The 21,715-nt window shown below is 41.3% G+C and overlaps 1 protein-coding gene across 1 annotated transcript in view; it reads left to right on the top strand.

Annotated features, from left to right (window-relative positions):
- AGBL1 (AGBL carboxypeptidase 1) overlaps positions 1-21,715 on the top strand; it is a 291,262-nt gene that overhangs the window by 227,315 nt on the left and 42,232 nt on the right. The window contains exon 23 of the mRNA XM_057365794.1: positions 3,665-3,675. Within this exon, the coding sequence (XP_057221777.1) occupies positions 3,665-3,675 (11 nt within the window). The remainder of the gene's footprint in view (positions 1-3,664; positions 3,676-21,715) is intronic.

Below are 21,715 nucleotides of genomic sequence, written 5' to 3' on the forward strand. Positions count from 1 at the left end.
CAGTGTCTTCTAGCTCATCCTGATTTATAGCTGGSTGAAAAGCATGTATCCCATAGGATGAAAGCATGATGTGCAATTTTATATGGCAGGACAGATACCAATGAAAAATGAAGACCAACCTTATCTGAGCTGAGAAAAATATAAAGGAACCGAAGGCAGAAATTGAAAGAAACGGGAAATGTGACAAGATATGTTGACCATGCTTCTTTCCCTTTGCTCTGAAGTATTTTGGTCTTCTAGAGGGCTTAAAGGACCACCTTCTTGCTAAATAACCTTCATGCAGAGGTTGTGGAACGTTGTCACTCAGGGATTTATCCGTTCCAGATGAGTTTACCCTTGTTCAGTGGAAATGCACCTCACCTGCATTGGTGGAAAGAACAAAAATATGAGCCTCCATCATTTTAAATGCCATTATCCATCTGAAGAGATAAAAACTATTCTCTGAATACCGCCTTAGACTAGGTGGACATGAGGTGAAAGAGGCTGAATCAGAGCTCCATGCATATAATATGAGGTTTTCTATTGAATTCAGCAAGCTTTGAATTAGACCTCAAGTGCACAGTGTGTGAGAGAATGCAGTCTTGAGCAAGAAAATTTCAATACTTTCATTTCTTTTTCAGCACATTGGTTACTAATAATGTTTTGTATTTTTTTTTTTTTTTTTTTTTTTTTTTTTTTTTTTTTTTTTTTTTTTTTTTTTTTTTTTTTCACAAGAGGTGCTCTGATGTCCTGTCTGGAATCTGGAGAATAATAATTATTTCTGATATGCAGCCTTTTAGCTGAATGTTAAGAGGGAGAAGATTGCAGGGAGAAAAAAAGACAAAAAAAAATTCTTGGGATCCTATTCTTTACACCTTTGGGGAAGGAGTAGGCACATTTGCAAGTTCAGTGTTATAAAGCAAAGAATAACCTTAGAAAAGATAGAGAAAATAGGAAAAGAAAAGAACAACATTTTTTTTGTATGAAGTTCTGTTTTCTCTCCCTTGTTGCTGCTCCTCTGTTCTCAATAGGTTTCCTAAATTCCGTTTCATTCACTAAGGGATAAGGTTACAAATTAAATACAATACACACTTTAAAACGTGCCTCTTAAGTTTCAAGATCTGGGAAGAGATTTTGCTATATTTCCCCACACATRAATGAGATGCTCTGCTTTGTATATGCTCCAGATTAATTTCAAGGCTGAACTTTTAGGTAAATCAGAGCTAGAGCTCGGACTGAATGCAGGAGTAGGAGAGAACTGCATCTGGGAAGTGAGGATGGACTGGAACAAGCAGGAGATAATACAGCTGGAGACTGAGGCCATTAGCAAAGTTGTCTGCCTGCTCTGGAGCAAAATTGTGGTGCTCCAGGTCCTTGCTGGCTCATGTTGGTTATGAATAGGCATCATCCTGTCCCTGAAAGCAGAAACAGGGACACTGTGCACCCTATGCCGTTGTTAGGGCTGTGTTCCCAGTGAGGGAACAAAGAATAAATCCAGCAGTGCTGAGAAACAAGKGTTTGATTGCTGTGCTGAATTAGTGTGTGTGAGAACCTGCCTCTGCCCAGCACATGTATTTTTGGAGGATGACAACTTTGAAAACTCTGAAACGAATTTTTTTTTAAAACCCTGGAGAATGTGACTTGGARGTTCCTAGACCATTTGTTTCTATTTTGTCTTGCTTTCTTTATCCCATRTCAACTGCTTCCTATTTCTAATGGTTTCTTCATTTGTTGTTTTGGCCTTTTCTTTTCCCTCTGTTCCAGCCACACTGTATGAAGSCAAGGCTTTCTAATCTGCATTTGTAACATATACCAAAAAGGAGATTAGTTWCAAAATGAGATTAGAAAATAGTACCTGGCTCCCTCAGATAAGCCTGAGACAAAGCCAGAGCAGGGCTGAAGTCTTCGGAGTCCTGGTTATTCCATTGACTTCTCCTTCCCTTTTACCCTGCAGTGAAATTAAGTTAAAGGTCAGAAAAGTGGAAGAAAAGAGTAACTTTTGGGATGTTGTAAGCAATCTCTGTCAATGATGCCCAAGTCCAATCAAAGGGTATTTTTCCCCCTCACATAAGTGCTCTGGCACCAGGAGTACACCTTAGATCTCTCAAACTAGCTGCTTTCTTAGCTGCTACACCATCAGAAAACGTGGAAACAAAAACCTCTAAGCAGAATTGGTTGTTTTTGTGAAGTAACTGATTTACTTATATAACAGTGTTGTGGTAGCTCCAACAAAATTCAGTGTCTAATTAGCTTTTTCCTTCTTCTGTGCAGCATGACACAAAGGAAACAGAATATGCCTTGGAGCTTTTGGTGTAAAGAACTACAACCAAAGAATACATTTCCACTWCTTTAATGCTGTTAATGTCATCGTGCCTGGTATTTATCTGCCCRGTGTCCAGGGCTTTGTGTCATGAGAGAAAAGACAGTTAAATAATACAAAATGTCCCCAACAAATGCGAGCTTAGATTTCTGTGTTTGTTTTAATCACAGTTGCATTCCTTCTGTGCTGCTTTCTGCCAGCATCCTGGGGCTAGGGGTGATCTGGGACAGGGGGAGGTGGAAGAACAGATTATGAAACAGTCATGGCAAGGACATGCAGAGTTTGCAATGGTATGCATTGTTGATTTGAAAGCTGAGCTTTTCCAGCAACTAAACAGAAACACACTCCAGGACTTCAGTGCATATGGCAAAACACAGAAATCACAGTCTAATGTCCAGATTTTCACAAACTGAAGAGAGACAAAGATTGCAGAATGAACTCAGAATGCAGAATTACTCATTGTAATTTTTCTGGGTATAGAAAGTGTGGTTTGAGAAGAATTTAAGTGTTGAATTGTGATGGGTCTTGATAACAGCCTGTGTCCAATGTCCTGAGAAATGGTGTATTAATGCTTTGTCCCCATTTCTGAGTCACAAATGAAACTATGATGTTCTTCCTTTCCTGAGGATCTGAAAGTGCTATTTAATGACCTAAAATATTTTTTTTTTATCTTAACCTGTCATAAAGTTTAGTTACATTTTTATAGAAGCATGTCTGTGCCCTAAGTCAAAWAGAAGCTTWAAAACAAAGAAAATTAAAAAAAAACCCAAACCMCTTTATAGCCCATTTGGGGATTTTGGCACAATTAGGATGCTTCAATAGCAGTGATGCAAGTTAAATTGGACAAATTTAAGCTAAAATTTATTGATTTCTCAGTTTAACTAAATCACCTTTTAGTCCAACAGAGTGTTTGCAGGTGCAAGTGCACTAAAGTAACTCACACATCTTAGGTAATGGATTAAGTTAAATGTTCATAGCTGGGCTCAACATCTCTTTTGGAGAATGCCAGGGAGGGACATCCTCTCGTGTGCAGATGGGCTGGAGGGAATGATGATCAGGAATGTTTCTAGTCTGATCTTCACAGGTCAAAGATCAGTGAATTGGGAGAAGCAGACTGATGAAAAGGGAACTTCCTCTGTGTCCAACTGCCATCATATTTGTTCATGTCTTCTCTTTCAGCAAAGAATTAGATCCAGAAGCATTAAAATGTGCATTTTTCTAGGAGAAGACTGTGAGGGGAAACAATTTGCTAAAGATAGTCTGAATATCTCTCTGAAGTGGCAAGCACTTGACATCTCCTGGAGTCAGCCATCCTAGAGCTTTCTTGTTCCCTCCACATGGAACTTCACTAAAGTAGAATCCAAGTACAGTAACAAGCCTTTTTTTTTTTTTTTTTTTTTTTTTCCTTACTGCCATTCTTTTCCACTGAAGGTGGAGGGGGAGGGGATTTGCTGCTCTGATAACAGAACTGTGAAAACAGAAACAAAGGTATCTTCACCTATGCCTTCACCTGGCACAGCATTGCCCTGCACTGATGGAGGCCTTTTTTGGCTCTTCATTTTGCTCTCACTCTGAACATAGTGATGTGAGATGAGGTGATGGTACCTCRGCCTTCTAATTGGGCCAAAACTGAATGTAAAACACCTTCTTTGGGGTCCTCTTAGGAGAAGGAAAAAGCGAAAAAGGAAAGCATCACATCAGGTAGGAGAAGAGAGAAATAGGGAGTCAGAGAAGGATGGCTGTGGAAAAGTAGAGGTGAAGTCTGGCCCTTCCAGGAATATGTTCTCCTTTCTGCAGTGTGTTTCCAAGTTTTGATTCTTCCAGGCTGTCAAGTGAGAAAGGACAACTATCCRTTTTCAGGGGCATATCAAAATCTGATGAATCCTGTATTTTATCACCTTTGAGAGCAATTTTCCAATCATGCTGCTGCTATATTTACTCAGGATGGCTGAATCCAGAGAGCAGCACTCATCCACAATTTGAACTGAGCTCAATTCAGTGCCTGGGAACTTTATTTTATGGAGGCAGTAGAGATTTATTACTTCAGTGTCAAAGGTAATGATTTGGCCAAGTACATAAGTRGAATATTGCCCTTTGTGAAATGAGAATTTGGTCCTGTTTGCACCCTGCTCTATATGGATATGTCTGAATTTCAGGACTCTGGAAATGCAGCAGTTTAGTGCTTGCATGTACCACAATCTCTTGTTTCCATAAATCCATGAGTAATGGCCAGAAAGAGGCCATGTCCCTGAAAAGTGATGGATGGACTACAGGCAATGCACCTGCCATGCAGCTCCTTAAGGGAGAGCCTCAATGAGCTGAAATGGTTTTAGATTTGCTTTTGGGATAGCTGCTTTATTGTGCATGGCAAAGAACTGAATGAATGTGGAAAGTCATCCTTCCGAGTGCCTGGGAGCTCTTTTGTCACATGGCCTTTAAAAATGAATGATTTGACCAACAAGAATCTGGCCTAGACAAGATGTTGGCCATGAGAAAATGAACACTAAAAAGGCACAAATATTTTTATTTCTACTTGRAAGTGTCATGACTGTAAACTCTGCTTCTTTGGCCCTTCTGCAACAAGAAGCAAACAGAGTCAGCCACATGGCAAAGTCGAGACATTTCTTTATGCAATAACATAGAGCTGCTGATTGGGGCCATGAAAATTCTCACTGGTTTAATACTAGAGCTTCTTCATCTTGTGCACTGGAAAGACTGATGGAAATAATCCAGTTGTCAGAAGAAAAGTTGACACACTCGTGACTCCTARTGCAGTTGCGTTGAAGTGGGAGTAGGGATGGTGGAAATAGCCTTGACAAAGAAGGAGTACCAGGCAAAGTGCAGGTGACAGTGCAATTTATCACATGGCTGTGAAATGTATTAGCTGCCTATCAGCCTCAGTTATGTAAAACAAAAAGAGGGAGAATTGATTAAACTATGACCTCTTCCATCTACTGGCTGTCATTTTAGTACCTGTGACAGAAGCTGGTGTCTAGTCATTAAATGCAGACTTCTCCATTTCAGTTTTGAGCAGTAGATTAATAGTTCATGTTGCGTGATTCCTTTTCCCTCTGCCTGGCTCAATAGACCCTGGGGAAGCTTTCCTCAGTGCACATCCCCCCTCTGAAGTTCTGTCCACCCATCCCTGTGCCAAGGCTCCCTCCTCTTTCTCTTTTAGCTCAGCTTCTCTTACTCTTGTGTCTGAGTCTGGATCTCTATCTGATCCTGGCAGCACAAAGTCCTGATTTCTCCTGAACAGCTTGACATCAAATCCTGCAGGAAGCCAGGATGCATTGGGCACTTCTAACCTCCAATACTARGAGCAGATAGGAAACTATCTTCAAAAATTTAGTAATTCAAAGAATTATGGTTGACTCTATCACAAAAGAACTTGAAGCAACATATAATTTCTCATCACACTTAAGGCTACATTTTACATGTGTCTTTTACAGTCTGTTTCCACCTGGTTAGTCCAGATAAGGTTGTAAAAGATCCCCTATTCCATAGAAGCTGATACCTCCACCCCCCATTATCTGTTTAGGGACATGCACAGCTGTAAAGTTAAACTTTAAAGAGGTAGCTGCTAATTATGAAAATTAATTAGTGAACTTTCCCAGACTCTTTAATCAATACAGGTAACTACCTGAGCTGAGTCAGGAACTGAGCTGCAGGCAGATTCTGCAGAGTAAGAGGTGCAATGTGAGTGTTCTGCTTCTATGGCAAGGATTTTTGTGAGACAGCATAAGCCTCTATAGTGCCAGGGGCTACCAGGCCCTTGATATTCTTTCAGTGGTCCAAAATGTGTCATAATGAATACACAAGGGCTGCCCTTTAGGTGTCTGTGTATCTTCATTCATTCCCATGCCAGCTAATCTGAGCATCTCATATGGATTATTAATACACATTTGCACACGACCTCTGGGTTACCAAAAAGCTGCTAGAACRAGTATCTGCAGACCTAGGATCAGTCAGCAAGGATTTTTCTTCAGGAATTAGGAAYGTATGCAATGAATTAGCATAATTTAGTAGGAACATTATTTTCCCTAGAGGTTCACCTTGTGACTGTGCAGTAAGTACTCTGATGTGAAAGCACCTCTCCTGAGCAGCTGCTCTTCCCATCCTTTCCCACTGGGTTAGAATAAACTTCTCCCTGTCTGGAAGAGTCCAATTTCCCTGTTATTGTAGTCAGCTGCATCCTGCTGCATCAGTGAAAGGAACATACTGGGGATATGAAAGAGTTTGGGAAGATGACTGCCCATAGTCTGGAAGCAGGTCGGTAATCCAATCCCACTATATAAAATCTTTATTGTTCTGGTTTTAGAAAGTTCCTACTGTAGACTTTTCTAGGATGAGGTGTGAGAAATAGTGTGAACATGACTCTTCTGTGAGTTGTGCTGCTCTCAGATCCTCTTCTGTAGTATTAAGCCGGAGGACTGTGTTCGTTTGCCTCTGGATGATCTCAGAGATCGAAACTTCTGCAGCCAGTCCTGGGCTATTTGTGCTTTCATTTTGTACTGGCTTTCATTTGAGTAATAGAGCCAGRGAGAGGAGAAAGCCCAGTGAAATATAAATAAAACACCAGCAGGATGAAGAATGGATCCAGCAAGCTCCCAGTGTAAAGAAAGGCAGTGTCAAACTGCTCATATTTGTGCCAGCACAGTAGCCATGTAGGACCTTTCTGGTAGCTAAGCAACAGAGGCCATAAAGACATCCAGGCCACATGAACTATATCTTCAGGCTTTTCTCCTTATGGGAAAGCTGTGACACCAGGCAGACAGGTAGGAGAGAAGCCAGCAGTGGATTTCTTCCTGTATTTCAAAGCAGCCAAAGTGTGGACTAGGATCTAGCCCTGTGAATGTGTTACAGAAGAAGAAAAATCCTGTGAATTCAAATGAGTCCTGGGAACCTTACAAAAGCCCAGTGTGCAATTTGGAAAGTTCACAGAACCTTTGTGTCCCTGGGATTCACCAGTCACCACCTAATAAATACAAGTCTCCTTATGCTGATTATGGAGTTCTGCCTGCTTTAGTTGCCTGGGTCTATTAGTCACCAAATTAAATTTTKTATAAGTAATAGTGAACCACTTTCAGGTACTTCTGCTCAGGAAATAATGAAGAGCAGCCTGAAAATCAACTTACCTATCCATTTATTCCGTGGATAAATGCCGGAGAAAGTCATAATAGCAATAACTGAGATTTATTTAACTCCTTTCACTTGAAAGAATCCTGGAGGGCTTTTCTCACAGCATACAAAGAGATTGCTCACTCCCTGCTGAAATGCAACACTTCTGGGGTGGAACACAGCAACTGCTCTACTCCATCAAGAACTACATAAAATTTGTTAACAGGTAAAGAGAGAAGCAACGGTAGTATTTTTTCGTAGACAGAATGTAATCTTYGTAACTGGAATTTGTCCAGAATCTTGGATTTTAAAAGTTTTGTGCTTTCAAAAAAAAAGGGATGGGTTTATCAGGACCTTGATTTTATATCTTATCCAACAGACAGCTATGTGTTGGGCACTAGTTCAGTACAGAATAACAAGCGAGACCATCTTCTATTAATTACTAGATCCTAACAGCATCTGGGTTTTCCTTTGAGGCTGTTCCATCATCCAGGTTCAGACTTGCTGCTGAACAAGAAATCGTGAGATCATGCTCTTAAACGAGTTCTTGCAACTCCTTACTACTCTTAATGGAAACTGGATTACCTTTGCCTTTCTTTTCCCTCGCCAAAAACTGAATTAGGTGTCTGGAGCTCAGCAGATCTCTTTGGGAGCTCGAGGAGAGATTCTGTGCGTTATTACTTGACACAAACACAGCACAGATGGTTACAACACACCTGCTGCTCCAGCATGACCTCAGAGCTGTGTCAGTGCAGGTGAGAGCATGGGAGAACCTGCTGGAGGGTGAAGGAGAGAGAGAGGATCTTGTTGGTACCATCAGGTGGAAATCACGTGCACGTACACAGARCACAGGAGKGTTTCCCTTCAGCACAGGGCTYTTGTGTCGAGCTCTGYGTTTTTGTACAATATTTACCTCAGYGGTCTTCATTGCTTTCTCAGGCTGCAAACTAATATTAAGAAAAATGCATTTATTTATCTAGCTATCTCTTTATGTCTCAACCTAGTAATTATCAGAAACAAGTAACTGATGTTTAGGCTGGCTTTCCCTTTGAGGAGTAGAACTAAGAGCTGATACACAGTGAAAGCCAGCAGAAAAATTTCCTTTCTAAGTGACCTTCCTGACTAATGAGCAGCTGAGGGTCACAASCACAGAACAAATAAATGAGGGGACCATTTGAGAAAAACTAAGCAGTAAATTATGGTAGAACACAAGAAYATCAATCATTCTGCTTCAGCTTTAATATCTCAAACTGTGGGTGCARGCTGGATAGAGACGAGAAAATCCAAGTGCCAGATCTAAAAGTAGTAAGGCCTTGGGCTGGCTGTGTAGGGGTAAAAAGATAGCTGTAAGCATCAGGTTGTCATCTTCATTCCAATCCCCCCTTGTTTCTTTCTGTGTTCTTCACAGATCTCTTTTTTCTGATGTATTTTGTCAGACATGTCCTCCTGCATAAATGAAGCAGTGGCTTGGAGATGTGTATGTTTCTGTAAATTAACAGAAGTGGAGGCTGAAGACACCACAGCTTCAATTCCTGGTACATAAATGAGTTATATCAGACCAGATTCTTGTTAACCAGCTTCAGAAATCAGAATGCAACTRGGCCTTTGTTATACACTGACTCTTCAACAGACAGCAGGGCTACTGGTGAGCAAATGCCAGCAGTATTGCTTGATGATTTACTTTAAAAAATCTTAGTGACAGTGCTGTTTGTCTTCCCTGATAGCATTTGAATGTGTTACCCGACTGCAACCAAATGTGGAAGAGCGGGTAAAAATCTTAGAAAGGGTAWAAATGTATATTGAAAATGCATGTTAAAATAGAGCAGAGAAAGCCCTGGTTKCAGCCCCACTGGTGAGGGCAGGCACAACTTGGCTGGCAAGTGTCCTCCTGGCAGCAGAAATGTTGCCTGGACAGTTGGAATATCCAGTACCAGTCATCCTGTAGATTGATGTGGACTTGTTCCTGAGCTTTGGTATTCATGAAAGACTTTTTTGGGGAACTTGGGATGCTGTAGAGTAGGGAAATTATTTGGCTGAATCAATAAAAACTTGGGCTTCTTTAAAAACTTTTTTTTAATCTTATCAATTTTGAAACTGCTGCTAAAACCTGCCATACAAGGAGCATGTGAAATTAATGGGCTTTTCTAGGCCCCCATGTCCAGCAGCCAGGAGCCAGCAACACCTGCATTTTTCATAAAGGGCCTAAAGTTCTGTCTCCTCCACTTTGTGCTTTGGTTTTGCTGTCTGTAGAAATGGGAACAATAAATCCTGGTCTCCACAGCGAGGTGTTTTTAAAGCTTCCCTCGGAAGAGATAACAGCACAGTGCTCAGTTCGTGCCTGCCCAGCCCCAGCCACGCCTGGCTTTGCTCCACACTGCACAACCCTGGTCTGAAGCAGAGATTAAGGAGTGCTGTGCTGAGATAAAGGAGGAGAGAGGGAAAGGGAAGGTCTGTTCCACAGGTAATGGCTGAGAGAGAACCAGGACACACACGGTAACTGTGCTGGAGAGCCCAGCTCAGTGTCAGAGCATCGCTCCCAGGCCAGCAGGAGCCTGATGGTGCCACAAAGACCTTTCATCCCATGGTAGGGCACGCACAGATGGAAGGGCAGGGCCACTTCTGAGCACTGTGTTTGCTGAAACCTCAGTAACTGCAATTATCGTGGTGCTAAGTGGAATTGTTACTCAAGGAAGAATCTGTAATCTGGTGCCTTGCAGGCTTTTGTCTGTACAACCCCAGGCTGCAAAAACACCTGGTGCACAGGMAAACAACTCTGCATGTTCTGTAAACTGACAACCATGTGAAATTTATGAAAATAATAGCACAACCTTTCTTTTTCTAGCATGAGAATGATATATGATAATCAAAATACTTTCTAAGGACATGTTGGAAATCTAGACCAGAATTTACAGCAAGCCTGTTCCTTTTTTTTTTTTTTTTTTTTTTTTTTTTTTNGATATATGATAATCAAAATACTTTCTAAGGACATGTTGGAAATCTAGACCAGAATTTACAGCAAGCCTGTTCCTTTTTTTTTTTTTTTTCTTTCTTTTTTTTTTAATACAATTTGTATTTGTCATCTTTGTCAAGAGAGATTTTCCTGGTTTACAAATTATCCCCATGGCTTTAGTGATTACTGGCAACCCTGTGCAGCAGGTCAGAGGAAGCAATGCAGCCAGGTGATTGAAATGCAGCCTAAAAAGATGCTGGGTGTGAGCACAGCCTTGCTCTCATTTGTCATTTGTCAGCTGTCTAGGCCCCATCACTCTGTATCCAGAGAATGAAGTCAAAATATTTCTCACCATAATGGAGTAGCTATAAATGATGCCATAAATATCTAAGCAAACATGGGAATCGCTGCTGCTCAGCTGTAACTTGCATATGGGATGTGACATATTGCTGTTCAGGGGAACTTAATTGAAACCATTTTCCATGAGAAAACACAGCTTTAGCAAAATGGATCTTTTGCAGAAATCAAAGAAGTTTCCAAGAATCTGCCTGTAACATATTTTCATGACATAAATCTGTTTTGAAATTGCATATTTTTTTTAATTTTTTTTTCTTTGTTTTTTAGGAAAAAAGGTAAATTTAATTTTCTATTRCTTCTAGTATTTTTCTCAATTTTTCATACTATTTTAGTATTAGTAATGCAAAATATGTCATTTGTTATAAAATACCTTTTTCCAAGGGGAAAATATCATGGCAGTTGTATGTTCCAGTTTGGTGAAATACTATAAATTTGGAGTTTTCACTGGTTCTCTTAAGCTTTCCCACAATTATAGATGCCAAAGTATGGCTTCTTTACTTACTTTCCCTGCGAAATTTTGCTGGTGCAAATCATTCTCCCGTCGTTTGGCCTGTCACTTGTAAATAATCTGAATTGTGAGCTTGTGCCATTCTGTGTCAGAACTGTTTCACCTGTCTTGTACTGACTGTAAATCCARAAATTGCATTTTCTGGGCAAGGGGGTAAAAAGCACAGAAGAGAATACAAAGCCTATATTTATGGCATTGCCCAAAGACCCAACTGTCAACAGGGAAATAATCCTTCTTTCTTATAAACACTATTATGCTGKAAGTGAAGTCAACAAGAGTTGTGCTGCAGCCTCGGTGGGATCAAGACTGGATCCAGGCAAGCAGATCGTGAATTTCCTCATTTTACCTTTGCACACACAGCCTGGTGATGGAGAGCTGAGCAGGCTTTTGATTGACTCACACTAATGTATGTTATTTGCAGCGACTTAAATAGCAGCTTTTATTATTATGGTGATGATAGGGCCTGCAGACCCCAATTAAGACTTGGGGACATCGTGGTTTGACATTGTATAATCACAAAGGGAAACGTGTCTCTCTGAACTCGCGATTCCCTGAAGCTGTGTGCATTCTCTGCAGGAAGCACCAGCCTTTTGTTGAAGAACATTTTTGCACCTTTTATTCCAGTGCATAATTACTAATGGAATCAGTATCTTCATGCAAAACAGTTTCTTTGTTGCCTTCCTTCTAGAACTTTTCTGTTCTTCTTCAATGCCGAGATGACCTTTTGGTCAATGTGAATTTTTGATCTCTRGGGAAATCTGTCGGTGTCCTTTCTTTTGTTTAAATCATTCTCCCTCCTCCACACACACACACTCTTTTCTCTCTTGGATTTCATTTCTGTAGCATAATCTCAGTGCACAAGTCAGGGAGAATGAGATGGACAGATGCCTTTGAAATCTTTGATTTATCAAAATATTTTCATTCCAAAAYGATGACAGGGGAAATTGCATCATTCGTATCTCTGTCTGGGGAAGAGAAAGCAGACTGGGAAATATTTCTGCAGAATGATGGACTCTGGTGTCAGTGTCTGTTCCAAGGAAATAAAAAATGCGTGTGTGGAGAGTTAGAAGGATTAAAAAACGTATGTAGGTACAGATGACTACTCTTTGGCATCCATAATTGAGGAGGCAGCTTAGCCAATTTTGTTTCTCTGGCTTTTGAAAACCCAAATAAACTCAATCTCAAGAGGGAAATCGGGAGGGAAGTCAAACTCTCTTCTTGAATCTTGGTTTTTAATTACAGCTCATATTGACYTTATGAAATTATTGGTCTCACATCTGGTTTAAACAGATGCAGCTCCATGGGTTTTCATGGAATTCCCTGATTTCTGCCTGTGGATGATCTGGTTCGTGGTTGTAGCTGTGGTAGCTAAAGCCCTATCCAAGATGAAGTCATTGTCCTGGCTGTAATCCAGACACAAAGGTTTTCTCCAAGAAACTGGGGAGCTTTGGAAAAAAGTCCTCAACTGGCACAGTCATCACTCTTGTTGGGCTTCTGGTCAAATCTTACCGGGACTCAGTTTGATCCTGGAGATTTGCTGGTGTGTGAGTGCTGATTATTTTTTGTTATACTGCAATGTAACAAAAAGGTTGATTCATTTCTGAAGACTTTATAGTTTTGGATGCTACAGAGTCAAAAACCCATCTCTTTGAATGAGTGTCAGGAAATCAGTGACCAGCTCTGGGCACAGCAGTTTCTTGGGGCAGGAGGGAAAAGCTGGCTTGGCCTCTGTGCTCCTCGCAGTGCTGAGGCTTTTTGCAGCCAAGGAAGGACTTGGGGTGTGCTGTGCCCTCACAGAAGCCAGGAAAAGCCTGTCCCTTATGTCTTCTTGGCACAGTGAGTACAGGCAGCCCAGTTTTCCAGCCCATGCTCTCACCAGCTCTGCCTCTGATCCTTCCTTAGGCACTGCAGTTGAATTTTACACCAATTTCTGAGAAGCCTGCCATCAGTTTTTGTCAGAAGTCCATAATACCAGTAATAAAATACAGAGCTTGAGTCCAAACCAACTCAATTGAAGTCTGTTCCATTGCAGTAGCAAGAGARGGACCTATTGCTACTGAGAGCAAAATGCATCTTTCACTTTTGGGGAATAGTTTTCCACTATCAACTTYGTGGCAGTGCCTTTAAAATTTTCACATAGTGAGCAGCAAGATTTGCATAACAAGAATACTAGGCTGTACATAGAAGTTCGATAATTTGTATGAAAATTACAGTGATTTAGGAAGGGGCTTAAATAATCCCTTTCTTTTTTACTGCAAATCAAGATTGCCAGTGATGGAATTAAAGGGGAAAAAAAAATCAGGCAGGCAGGTTAAATAATCTTTTACGAAAAGCAGTATCTTGTATTTCCCTCTAAAATGCCTGTCTGATTGATGTCAGAGATAGGATATGTATGGGTTTGATCTAGTGTGTCATTTCCTGCATTCCTGAGGTCCATTAAAACTCCTACCTCTATGTTTTCCAATCTAAACCTCTGCCCACTCCTGGCTACACAGCTCTGACTCTGCTCCTGCACTGGCTCTGGATTTTGTCTCTCTGTCACAACCACTTCAGCCTGTCAKGCCAGCAGAAAACCCACCCAGCCAAAGGAAGGAGAGGAATCATCTGTGAGCTGAGTGCATTGGAGTGTCCGAGTGCTGGATTCATTGAGAGCAGCAGGAGGAGCCAGTCTGGGATGGGATCAATCTTCCTGTTTAAAATACAGGTTTCTAACTGATCAGCTCAGGTTAAACATCTGGCTTTAAGGTGCCAAATAGAGAAAAGAGCACCTGAACTGCTGTAAACTCCTTGCTAATGCACAGATAGTTCCTCCCAGAGGGCTGAAASTTGTGGTGACTTCTTTTCTACTGAGTTCTATTGCAAAAAATTCTCTTCCTCCAGCCTGGAACTGAAGGGTGATCACAGTGTTGGCTGACTGCAGATTTTCCCTGAATTGCTCATAGAGAATGAAACTCCTGTGCAAAGGATATCCCATGCCCTTCCTCCTCCTCCTCCTCCTCCTCCTCCTCCAAGGACCACAGCAAGCTGGGTACAGCATCCTACCCTTGCACTTCTCTTTTTAGAACTGAGCCCAGTGGTGAAAAATACAAACTTCAAAATCGTGAAAAGAAATAAGGCAAATTCCCCCTATTCTTTCTGCTTAGTTTTTCAAGAAACGTCGTGAATTTTTTACTGGAAAGGGCCTAGCAGCTGTATTAGAGAAAATGAGGTGCAGAGCTATTTTTAAATCCACTGAAATAGTACCAGACAAATTCCATTTATAGGAACTTGTACTTGTCTTCTTCTCTGCTTTGAAAAGGATAATGATTTCTGTGAAGTAATGATCCTCTCATGATAAACAGGGTCCCGAGTGCTGAACCTGGTGCCCTCCTTGATGTTTCTATTAGGTTTTTTGGCCTAACTTCCCCCACTTCCTTTCCCCTCACCTTTAAGCAAAGACACTGCAATGTTGTTGGTTTGTTTTTTTTTTTTTTTTTCCCAATTCATCCCGTTTCCTTCTTCATTATAAGAAAATTAGAAGCTTGGAAAAGCCTCTTGCGGTGCTAAATTGTTACTGGCTAATAAAACTGCAGGAGCCATACGTGGAGGGGATTTTTCCATAAATCAGCGGTGGAGGGAATTAGGTGGCAAGAGATGGAAGTGCAATGTTTAATCAGCTCGTGTAGGAAATCATTAGCTGCACACCCTCATTCCTTCGCTGCCTCATTCTTCATTCCCAATGGCTGCTTTGCCACCARACCATTAACATTTTTCAATGACTTTCTAAGTGCAGTGAAAACCCACAGAAGTAGTGAAATATCAGTGGATGTTATGGAAACAAAAGGCTGAAGGATGCGTCTGTCTTTTGTTTGTTTTCTTTGTTTTTTTCCCCCCTCTCCTTTCTTCATGCCTGTACTGTTTTCCTCTCAATTAGAAATGTAGCAAGGTAAATGACAAGTGACCTCTAGCCTGGAAGGCTTCTCTCCCCTCCACCAAATAAAAAGAGGCAGCAGATTTAGTGGTAACATGGAAAAGAATAAGATTTTTTTATTAGATTTCCTGTATGTTCTCATTTATGGTTTTGTCGATTTTATGGCCTTTTGCACAATCTACCATTGTGATCCAATTTCTGCAAAACTGATCAGAGATTAGGCTTTTCACTTAAGTGGCACCAAAAAAAATATAAAAGTGGGTCGCATTTATTTGCTAAAAATTCAGGTCAAACAAAACCAGTGCTGCTCAGCCAGCATCATGGCTCATAAGGGTCCCATAACTCACCTGTGTGTCTCACTGGCAAAGGCTGAGGCAAAACTTCATCTTCCACAGCCAGTTCTTTATTTGATMTGAAAGAAACTCTCTCACAGCCTCGAGTGAGAGGAAAATTTCACCCTAAGGAGTCAGTGTGATTTTTTTTTTTTTTCCCTGAGACTGCAGTGGTGCCATGGTTTCTGCTCTGAGTTGCTCATCCACCGTTTTTAACCTCCTTTTGCATTAACTGATGTATCAGTGTGGTGGTTTCTTGCACAGATTCACAGCCATGGAGATTCTGTGGCTGTGTGCTGTCCATGTGATAATTTGGGGAGCTCTGTGATGAAGCTTCCAGCATTTCTCACCTCGCCAGTTGTCCCTTGCCTGCCAGTACACAGAGGTTTTGTGTAATCCTAGCTTCTGAACAGATTCCCACCCTTGSCATGGCTTGAAAAGCAAGAGCTAACTTTAAAAAATGAGTACCCAGAATTACATRTAATGTCTTTTTAATTAATTTTGGGGTTTATTATTTTTATGTAACTTCTGGGGTAACTGTAGAACAAGTTATTGTTCAGTGGGGTACTATTCATTCCTTTCATACTCTCAGGAGCTGCTCACACRTGTATTTTCAGCTTGTAAGAGATGTTCCCATGCCAAATTCCTGTTGCTTTTCAGACACAGCATCTGTCACTTGCTGTCTGAACAGTTAATCACATTAACTGGTGGTCAGCATGACTGCCTCTGCCATGGGAATTCCTGCAGAAAACTGTAGCAGGGGAAAGAAGAGTCTGCAAAGTTGTGAGCTATGCACTGATCAAGATGGAAGTGATGTGGAAATAATATAGGTTTAGCTGAAGATAAAATMGTATGTTCTTGAAAACAGCAGGTCCACCAATCTGTGTTTTACTGGAAATGWTCTTGAGCAATCTGACCCCATGAAGAGGGATCAGTTGTGTTCTGTGCTTCTAAAAAACTGGAAGCATCATTACTTCAAACTGCTGGTTAATGGGTCCATCCACATTTGACAAGAAGAAAGTGTCCAGCTCCTCATCCTGCATCCTTGTGAGTTTTCTTTGCCACTTTCCCATCCTACTCTGGGCATAGGAACGGGGGGTGGTTTAAGAAGAACCTCGGAGAAGGCAGGATGCAATAAACTGTGTGTGAATATGTGCAGAGTTGATTCAAAGTACCAAGTGACATAAATTTCTCTTCCTTCCCTGTGTGTGACCTAATACCTGTAGAGAAAAACTGGAGCAGCAGCTCCTTCCTCTTGTGAGCAGCACAGATTGAAGCTTTTTTTCAAATGGATTCTAACGGCTTCCCAGAAGGAAGTGTGCCACTTTGAGAATAAAGTTTGACATATCTCTACAAGACATATATTTTCTTTTTCTCCATTTCATCTTTAGAATTCAGAAACTGTTTTATTCAAGCATTAGCTGGCACTCCATCATACTCTGACTCCTTGGGTACAGTGTCTGCAAAACCCAATGTGAAACAAGAGCCAGGGCTGATAAGTAGAGAACACACTTGAAGTAACATCTCGTTTGTCAGACAGTGAAAGAAACAGTCTGAGAGAATGATCAAAATGTGTCTCTGTGTTAGTCCTGGTGCTGTTGTGCTTTGGTGAACTGAAAAGGGTTTTTTTCAAGGTACTGGCAGTCTACACCTGACTTTATCAGCTGTACCAAGAAGAGTCCTTCTGTCCTCAGGAATCTCTTGCCCAATTGCCAACACCTTGGTCTTGTGCTGGAAGCAGAAGTTGGGATTCTGGACCAAAAGAGGCTGTAAATCCCTTTGCACTTTTGGTTTTCCARCAGACCAGTCTATCTCTAGATTTGCCCTGACTTTTTTTTTACCTGTCTTGAGCTCTAGGAAGCAAATGACAGACAGTCCATGTGAGACTTTTAACCTTCTCYCTGTCTCTCCTGACAGGGCTGTATGATAGATGCCATGTATGGAAAAGCACAAATACTCATTGACAGGTTCAGAATTCCTGGAGACCTTGGGAGGAGGGGGCCAGAATGAGGAGCAGAGGCAGAAAGAGCCTTGAGGAAGTGAGAAATTTGTGCACTCTACAGGTTACTCTAATTGCTCTATTGGTTCCTTTTTTTTTTTCCATTCCTTAATGTGTTCTCACCAACACTGTAAATGTGAGGTTCATTCATGTGCTGGAAGAGTGGGACATGACATTATTTTTGATTATAGTACAACCTCCCCATTTTATAGGATTTAATTTCTTTGGCTGAAACTATACCTTGGTAGACACGGTCTTGAAACTGTGCTGGCTGGATGGGAAATGATGAAAAGTACAAAAAAAAAAAAAAAAAAGTTGGTGTTTATAAAATTATAGTGTAATCTGTGCAGAGATAACAGGAGAATGGAAGTGTCTCTAGTTAGACATTGTTTGCTGTGCTGGTCCTGGCACTGGGGTCATGTAGCAAAATTCTTCTGTTGCAATTTACAGATCACAAATGACAGGCAGAAAAACCCCATGGTGTGAATTTAAATGTTGCTCCATTGARCAAAATACAAAAGAGGAAAGCATTGGTTTATCGTTGATTAAAAAGCTGGTGGTGACAAAGATTCAAAAAGCTCCAGGCCATAGCACATGAATGAGAAAATCATAAATGGGAGAGTGAAAAGTCACGCAAAAACAAGAAGATCGAAGTGTTTTTGTAAGGAAAAATGACTTTGCCAACCCAAATCTGGTCAGGAGAGCTAGAGATGTGCCTGMAAAAATCAAAATTCAGGGATATTAATTAAGGCAGGACATTAAATATTACAAAATTTTGCTAAGCAGCAATACTCCAGACAATAAGTTTATTGGAAGGGTCAGAAGAAAATTAAAGCAGCAACATTCTTAATAATTGATGAAAGTGAAGAAGGGTTTCTATGCTACAACAGGGAACTCTGTACATGTTTGAAAGTGAAATTTAACTGATGTCAGGTCTGTGCTGCCACAGCAAGAGCCACAGTGCCGTGCATGGAAATATGGATGGATAAAAACAGACAGTCTAAGCACCTAATTCTRAAGGCAGATTGATGCAGCAGTTTAGGCATGTGGTATAATGATTTCTTCTTTTAGGCCATTGCTTTAAATTCAGCCCCTGTCATCGGTGACTGGGATGTGCCGCCTGCAGTGGCTCTTTGACCTGCTTGAGGTTAATTGGTGGTTTCAATCCATCCYTCCTTATGTGCTTGTTCATTTCCAACTATTTCTGCTTGCTCCCTGAGAATCACTGTTGTTTTAACCTGGCTTTTTTTGCTGCCCTTACTTTACAGAGACATAATAGTTGCCAACTGGCATCGGACCAAGGGCACATCTGGTCTTCAGCTGGTGAGRAGCAGCTGGGGTCTGCTGCCGTGGGGAAGTGGGCAGGGAGGAGAGAGATGTCATCTCTGCAGATGAGACGTGACTCTTGCCCCTAGGATTGCTGTAAAATGAGATTTAGACAAACGTGCCAGCTACGTGCTCAGTCCCGATGCGAGTGAGCAGGAGCAGAAATGGGTTGTGTGTGCTGGTGCTGTTTGCAGCTGTATCTGCAGGATCTTCAGAGTTGTGAACTGGGACCCTGCTGTGTTAGGCGATGTGCAAACTTGGAACAGAAGGGCTGTTTCTTCCCCAAGGAGCTCACAACTTCTGGGTACAGCACGAGAGCACAGATGGGGGGGCATCCAAAAAGAAGAGAGGGGAGACTTGCCAGTACTAATCAGCAAAATACTCGTAAATTATGGCCTGTCATTTCCATATTCTTACAGGCATCAGAGAAAATAGAAGGTTAATGAGGAATTTGAAGGATATCTGTAATATTCTTGTGAGTCTGAGATGAGTCTCAGAGAGGTTTGTTTGAAAATCCAGCAAGCCTGTGRTGGAGCTGGTGTTGTGTGAGAAAACAGCTGACCTATTACCCCTCCAGTTGAAGCGTCTGATAGTAAAAAAGCAGACAACACAAGTCCTGCTCTAAATGGGAAGGACTGGAAGCCATGAAGAGATGGCACCTCTGCCACCTAAAGCACAATTTCTCAGCCCCACAATGATGCTGGGTCCTGTGTTGCTGGCATATGAAGCTATAGCAGCRTGCTGAGAGGCTCTATACCATTTCCTTTTTATTTAAAATGGCTGTTCTGATGATTTGTTATTTGGGTTTTTCCCTTCAGACGTTGCTGAGGGCACTCCCTGGGACACCAATAYGTGATCAAAGAGTATGAACTACACTGGTGCAGAGGGTGTCCCTTTCCTGTGTCMTGTGTGCTGCAGGACCCAAGCTCTGCCTGTAAATATTCACATTCAATTGCAAGGATGATTCCCACTTGAAACCTTGGACTGTTTGAAATGTCCTACATGGGGAAAGAGGCACTTTTTATAATTTATTGCCTGAACTCTGCTTAATGGAGGCTTTTGAGCTTCTGTGAGAAGCCTGGTCTGCTTGAGGTCATTGGCAGTGGCAGGAATTCCCATCCTGGCCCAGAGCAGCTGGGATCCAGGTTTGGTGCTTGTAGACAGGTGGGGYTGGGMTCTTTCTCCAGGCAGAGCTGGCAGAATGAGAGGATACAGCTTTGAGCTSCACCAGGGGAAATAGAGGTTGGATATTGGGAAAAAGTTCTTTACAGAAAGAGTGATAAAGCAGTGGAATGGAGGGAGGTGGTGCAGTCACCATCCCTGGATGGGTTYAAAGAGWGATTGGATGTGGTGATGGGTGCCGTGGTTTAGCTGATGTGTCAGGGCATGGGTTGGACTGGAAGATCTCGAAGGTCTCTTCAAATGCTGGTGATTCTGTGATCCTGTGACTCTGATTCTGTGATTGATTCTGTGATTCTGTGATCCTGTGACTCTGATTCTGTGATTGATTCTGTGACTCTGTGACTCTGATTCTCTGATTTTGTGATTCTGTGATTCTATGACTGTGGCTCTCTGATTCTGTGATTCTGTGACTGTAATTATGTGACTCTGATTCTGTGATTGATTCTGTGACTCTGTGATTGTGATTCTCTGATTTTGTGACTCTGTGATTCTGGTGTCAGAACAAAAAGGCACTGAGCACATCTGCTGGCACWGACAGGCAGAGCTCACTCACACAACAGCACTCGTGTTTTGCTTGGAGGACCCTTTCGGTTCTTTGGATAGGCTGCTGTTCTATTTTTGTTTTGATAACTGGAGTCAAGGGCAACCAGGGTTTGGGTCTTTTTTTTTTTTTTTTAATTGGTTTTTTTTTTTTTTTTTTTAATTGGAGAAATCCAAATAAAACTCGATAAATGAACCCCAGATGTGAGCTATGTTCTAGGAGGTCTCAAGAAGGGGAAGAGACCATAGAGAGGATGAACATGGTTTCTGGGAACTCTCTACATGACTCAGGGCCAAGGATCAGAGCACTTGAGATTTGTAAAGCCTAAATCTGATAACAGTTGGAATTACTATAACTGACAAGATTTTTCACCTTTGTTTTGGTGAGCCCAAAGTCTTTTTATAACCCAGATTTGCCCTGACTTGCCTTGTCATGGAGGTCATTGCAGCTTGTAGAAGCCAGATATTTCCACTGCCCTAAAAAAAAAAAAAAAAAAAAAAAAAAAAAAAAAAACGGTTTTTAGACTCACAAAAATCCCATTTGTTCAGGCTGATGGAGAGATGACCATGGAGCAGATTATAATAAGTACTGAGATCTGTTGAAACTGCACTCAACAGCATTAAAGCCAATGTTCTGCTCCCACTGRAGGTCAGTAGTGAAATGTTTTATCTGTTAAAGACAGTGGGGACATCTCTGCTGAATGTGACAAGCAGCTGAGCTTTCCATTTTCCTGKCAGCTTCTGATTAAAGTTAAATTAGTTCAAACTTGAATTAACAAAATCATTTTGTCCTCCCTCTCCCTATCACTTTTATTTTAAATTTTGAGTTTTATTTTATTCAAAGCCACATTATAGTTCTTCACTAGCATGTATAAATAATTAGGAGTCTCAGGAAAGCAATCAACTCCCAAGGGAATTGCTGTGAAATTGCTTGGTGTTTCCTCTGTGGCTCTCAGACTTTCTGTTTGGCTTTTGGAGGCTTTTTGGGTGATTCTATTTTTTTCCTAAGGCACATGTTCCCCTGTATGAAATTATTTTTATTTTATTATTCCCTCCTCCCCTTCATGCAATCTCTTTAGATGCATGTTCTACCAGATCTCAGCAGGACCTGCATGATTCCAATCACAGCGTATTTTTGAAACGTTTTTTTGTGTTTCTTTTTTTTAATGGCTCTCTTAAAATACCTACTCA

Source organism: Malurus melanocephalus, unplaced genomic scaffold (genome assembly GCF_030028575.1).
Source record: "Malurus melanocephalus ecotype Western Australia unplaced genomic scaffold, MMel_1.1 scaffold_58, whole genome shotgun sequence".
Classification (NCBI taxonomy): Eukaryota; Metazoa; Chordata; class Aves; order Passeriformes; family Maluridae; genus Malurus; species Malurus melanocephalus.